The 5,529-nt window shown below is 42.1% G+C and overlaps 1 protein-coding gene across 1 annotated transcript; it reads right to left on the reverse strand.

Moving 5' to 3' along the window:
• Positions 1-2,539: 2,539 nt before the first annotated feature.
• Positions 2,540-3,905, reverse strand: LOC144805987 (uncharacterized). Its single transcript, XM_078672449.1, has one exon. It carries the CDS (start codon positions 3,903-3,905, stop codon positions 2,937-2,939), a length of 969 nt encoding a protein of 322 aa, XP_078528575.1. The 3' UTR covers positions 2,540-2,936.
• Positions 3,906-5,529: the final 1,624 nt, after the last annotated feature.

Consider the following 5,529-nt stretch of genomic DNA (forward strand, 5'->3'; position numbering starts at 1 on the left):
GGAATACTGTCTGGTTACCAAATGTAGAGTCTTACAGCCTTCCGGTGAATGTCTCAGCTCTTGTGTGCATCCTGAGTTTTTTATTTTATTTTTAACTGAACATGAGCGACAAGACTTTGCCTCAGAGACACATTTTAATTTTATTACGGCACATTACAGAGCTCTGTAACTGAGGGTGTACAGGCCCCGGTAATTAACCCCTTATACTCAGCAGGCTGCAGCGCTAACACTGCTTTGAGAAGGGACTGGGGGCAGGCAAACGCAGACAACCAATAAGTTGTCCGCCGTGATTCAGTAGATCACTTTGCCTGAACCAATGAAAGCGAACATTTATGGATGTGTGGACTTCATCACCCGAGGATTCAAGTACAAAATAAATTGATGTATTTCAGGTGTTTTGAGCAGGTTCAGGTGATATAAGAAGCAGTTTAGGGCCATATGTACAGATTTTAGGGATATCGATATCCTAATTGCGATTCTCTGTGAATCACAATTAGGAAATCGCTATCCAAATGTATGAAACTCAGTTTTATTCAGCGATTCCTAGGTTGTTGCAAATCTCCCAACCTCATGAATATTAATGAGGTAAGTCACAGTTTGAGACCCACTGGGAATAGCAGCCATCATAGATCACCATGTCTGTGATTGCTTATTAATTAAGCAACTTTGTTTTTATTAAATGCAGTCCATTTTCTTTAAAGGAACACAGGATGCATTTTCACCCAAAAAAACCCTTGAAGTTTTTTTGTTTTTTTTAGATTAGGCAGTGGTCCCCATAGGACCACTCCCTGCTGTTAAAATATATTCTTTTTTTTATTCTCGAAGGGGTCCCATTGCGAATGGGTTAACACCTCCTTAAAGGAGTCAGTAAAACTTGAAAATTATGCAACTGTAATTTGGTCGCAAAACATTCATACATCCCATTCAGATTCAGTATTTGGGCGGGACGTCCTAAACACGCCGCTTTCAAATACTGAATCGCAAAGACACATTGAAATTCGGAAATGTGCTACCGAATCACAACGTGTGTTTTGTACATGTGTAAAAGTATGTTTTGTACATGTGTAAAAGTATGTTTTGTGAATGTGTAAAAGTATGTTTTGTACATATGTAAAAGTATGTTTTTTACATATGTAAAAGTATGTTTTGGGGCCAGAAACGGCCAGACTGCAAAAATGGTTTCTACATACGGCCCTTAGCTTCCAGCGAGTTAAGCTTCAACAACTGTCAGGCAGCCTGGCCTCAGTCTCACTCACGGATCAGTTGATGAATGCTGATAATTGATGTCAGTCCGGGATGTTGTTGACTGATGTCAGCTCTGGTTGTTGGAAGATGTCAACTTATTGTGAGTCCTGGATGTTGGGGTCTAATGTCAGTTCTGGGTTTTGGTAACAGATGTCAGTTTGAGTTGTTGGTGCTGGATGACCCCCCCCCGTGCCCCAGCCCCGAGGCAAAGTTGCATCTATCGTGAAAAATTACGGCCCAGTTTTATTCTACACTATGAAACATTAGGATCAGTTTTGCAGTAGCTATTTCAAACACCTGCACTTCTTAATTTGTGCACAGGGGCAATATTACCATATTTCGGATGTTTGCGTGATTTCATCTTTATAGATAGACTATTTATGTTTTCTTCTGATTCAGGTCTCTGAATAGGCTTTCATTTTACACACAGCAGGAGTCATAACAAAAGATTCCACGAGGAAGGATACGTTAGTGAAATGTTCTACATTACTAATCTTTACACTATTGACACATACTATCAATATCATCTGTGCAAAAATAGATACTTTTGTATAATTGATTGTATTTTCACTTTCACAGGCAATATCTTGAAGTGGTTTTAATAGGCCATACTGGGCAACAATTGGTCGCAATCGATTACACTTGGTCACAATGGTTTGTGATTTTTCATTTTTTGTCCCTAAAGGCATATTCCAACATTTGACACTCTTCAAAAAATCTCCATGCATCGTTCTCTGGTACATATTATATAATTCCCACACTAGAGTCCATACACAACTTGCCACATTAATATACTGTTCACCAGAGTCAGGACGTTTCAATAACTATCAGCTTAAATCATTTCACTAGTTTCAATTTGTTTTACTAGTATGACAACGTGCCAAGGCTAGAGTCTCTTTGGCTTTTTGAATAGCAGCACATTTAAATGACCCTGTTGGCTTTCATTCATTAGCTTGTTGTAGGAATTTAGAGAAGAGCATTTCAATTAACTGCTTCCACTTTTTTGCTCATCACAATTTTCTTTTTTATATATACAATCGCCTTGACCTTTTCCATGAGCAAAGTCACAGGAGGGAGCAGCTCTCTTACTACTGCAACTTATTTTATGTCAATCTGCTGAACGTTTGGCATGGGAATGTTTATAAAACAGTGTGAGTGTTGTGGGTGGGATGTGTGTGGGTGGGGGGGTGTGATTAGGGGTGAATGGGGTGTGTGGTGAGGGTGTATTGGGACTGGAGTGCGTTGGGGAGGCTGGGGCATTGGGGGGTGGCGGGGGCGTCGGGGGCGTTGGGGGGAATGTGGGGGCGTTGGGGGATTTTGTCATTTAAAAAAAAAGCCCTTACAAGTTCCACCTTAAACAGGTTTGCAACTAAGCTAGATTTGCGCTCACCCATGAAGTCAGATTACCATTCTCACTTTAGCTTTTCGAAGATATTATTTCTCATGCATACCAGATATTTTCTCCCTCATACGCCTAGGCAGACTGAGTTATTCATACATTCAAACACTAGCCGCTTGGTTTTGCAGTGCACTGCTAGCTTTTTTTGGCCCATTCCATGTTATCTCATAAGTGAGACTGATTTTAGAATTAGAGCTTGCGGAATATTCACTGCACTTGTAGGGGTTCAGTTCAGGTTAATGTCCATATGTTGTACTTTCTTTTAGTTTACATGGAACTATGTGAATGAACATCATTCCTGAGCGGAGGCGTGCCTAGCGTGCGTTCGCTCATGGTGAGTCAGGCTAATTTTGTGGTTGAATCCTTTCTGACATTCACTGCACCAGTAGGGCTTTTCCCCTGTGTGAGTTCTCTCATGCTGGGTCAGATGAATTTTCTGACTGAAGCTTTTTTGACATTCTTCACACTGATAGGGCTTTTCTCCTGTGTGGGTTCTGTCATGATGTACGAGATGGATTTTCTGACTGAAGCTTTTTTCACGTTCTGTGCACTTATAGGGTTTTTCTCCGGTGTGTGTCTTTTCATGCTGAGTCAGACTACATCTCTTAGTAAAACATTTTTCACATTCATTGCACTGATATGGCTTTTCTCCGGTGTGAATTTTCTCATGCTTAGCAAGAGTACTTTTATCGTGGAAGCTTTTCTGGCATTCAGTGCACTGATATGGTTTATGTCCCAAGTGTGATCTTTCATGTAATGTGAGACTGATTTTATGACGGTATGTTTTACCACATTCAGAACACAAATACCGTTTTTCTCCTGCATGTGCACCTTCATGCTGAATTAAACTCGCTTTTTTGCTGAAACTTTTTGGACATTCAGTGCACTGATATATTTTTTGTCCCAAATGTGTTCTTTCATGTCGTGTCAGATAGTGTTTTTGACTAAATCTGTTCTCACAATCAGAGCACTGATAAGGCTTTTGTTCAGAGTGCGATTTCATATGCCGAGTCAAGTAGGATTGTTGAGTAAAGGTTTTCTCACATTCGGAACATTGATAAGGTATCTCTCCTGTGCACCTCTTCTTCTGTACTGTCCTGTTCAAATTACAAGCTGGGTGTGTCTCTTGTGAAGTGCATGGGTACACTACTTCTGCAATCTGCACAGTCTTATACATAATGTACACTGTTTTTTTATTCAAATTGTGCTGTTGTTCTGGCTCTTGCTTTACAGTCACAAAACCCTCCATCTCCTCGATCATGTGTGTCCTTGCTGCCCCCAATTTAAGGGTTCATTGACTTAAGAAATTAGAGAGAATCCAGAAACTGCATTTACAATCAGTCAGCGACTCTGCTCTGTATTGTCGTTACTTCCTGGCCAAATCCAGCTTTTAGAAATTGGTTTCTTCTAAAATCTCTGGAACATCTCTCTCTTTGTAGTCTATTTGCTGCAAATGACAGAATCCTTAAGTTTTTTTCCTGTCCACACTTGAAGCCACCTGCAGTATATAAAAAAAAAAAGAATGAAAGTGAAATATCTTTCAAGGTGAAAACTAATTTTAACGAAGTTATTTAACAGTGAATGGCAGCATTCTGGAAGTAATGCATGTACTTTTCTGATGGGATAGAGTTGGTAGTGCTTTGAGGCAAGGATAAATGAAACCAACATAAAATAAAGCAGATTGATATGTTAACAATAAGTGTGCACTCACTCATATCAGTAACATAAAATGATAAATCTATTTACATTTTGTATAGACCGTAAAAGAATTAAAAACAAATTGTTTTGCCATGTCGAATGATATCAAAATGAAGGATATATGACGGTACAACGCGTACCGTCACAACGCATACCTTTACAACGCGGCCGTGACAACGCAAGTCGTTACCACGACTTGCGTTGGGGGGGCGCGGATTTCGAATAGTTTAATTTACTATTCTAACACCAGTCCCCGTGGACCCTAGGGAAGGTGTTAGGATAGTAAATTAACTATTTTTAGACCTTGAGCGCCCTCCAGCGCAAGTCGTGGTAACGACTTGCGTTGTCACAGCCGCGGTGTAAAGGTTCCGCGTTGTGAAAACATCGTTGTAAACGATGTTTACCCAAAATGAATAAACTAAATTTGAAACTTGCATAATCTTGTAAAAGGCAGACACAGGAAGATGGCTGAATGAAAGCCTTGAACGATTGCGCTGCCGGGCACCCAGCCTAATCCTACAGAATCCAGTACTCTCCAAAGGAGGTAGAGGTCAGACCCCTAGAGGAGGTCCCACGCATAGAGCCCTCTAGGTGGTAGAGGGGGCTCGGACTAACTTCCTACCATGATCGAGCGCACAGATGCCAAGGTGAGTGCCATACAGTGGCAGCCCAACAATTGCAAATTGAGATTGGCGGACCAAGGGGGCCACAGACTCCACTTCCGAAGCCCCACGAAACCATGATGGGAAGCGCATAGACGCCTGCAGAGGCTTGGCTGAGATGTACTGGCACAGCCGGGCACACTGGGGCTGAATGGCTTCCTAGTAATAAACTGATCGCTGGGGCACGCAATGCTGGTTGGAGCCTAGAAGCCTGGAGGATGGTTGCCACAATGACAGCGGCTAGATAATGGAGATGAGGTCAGCACAGTCCCCAGGCGGTAACTGTCCCTGCCCTTCCTGCGTTGCGGACTGCTGATGAAGAGAGCGTGTACATTTGCAGGATGCCTGCCTGAGAAGGCATAGAGGGCCGGGCCTGTGAAGTGCATACAAGTTGACATACAGGTGCCACCTGTGCAACCCCTCCTCCCTCCCCATTGACGTGATCATATAGTTGGGACTGCGACCCAGTAACCCTGAGCTTCCAACTGATAAGAGGTTGCTGAGAATGGATCTTCCAGCTACTAA

This window comes from Lissotriton helveticus (genome assembly GCF_964261635.1).
Source record: "Lissotriton helveticus chromosome 1_1 unlocalized genomic scaffold, aLisHel1.1 SUPER_1_unloc_38, whole genome shotgun sequence".
NCBI classification, from domain to species: Eukaryota; Metazoa; Chordata; class Amphibia; order Caudata; family Salamandridae; genus Lissotriton; species Lissotriton helveticus.

Excerpts from the sequence above, each read along its gene's own strand:
- LOC144805987 (XM_078672449.1), bottom strand. The coding sequence starts at position 3,905 with ATGATCGAGGAGATGGAGGGTTTTGTGACTGTAAAGCAAGAGCCAGAA.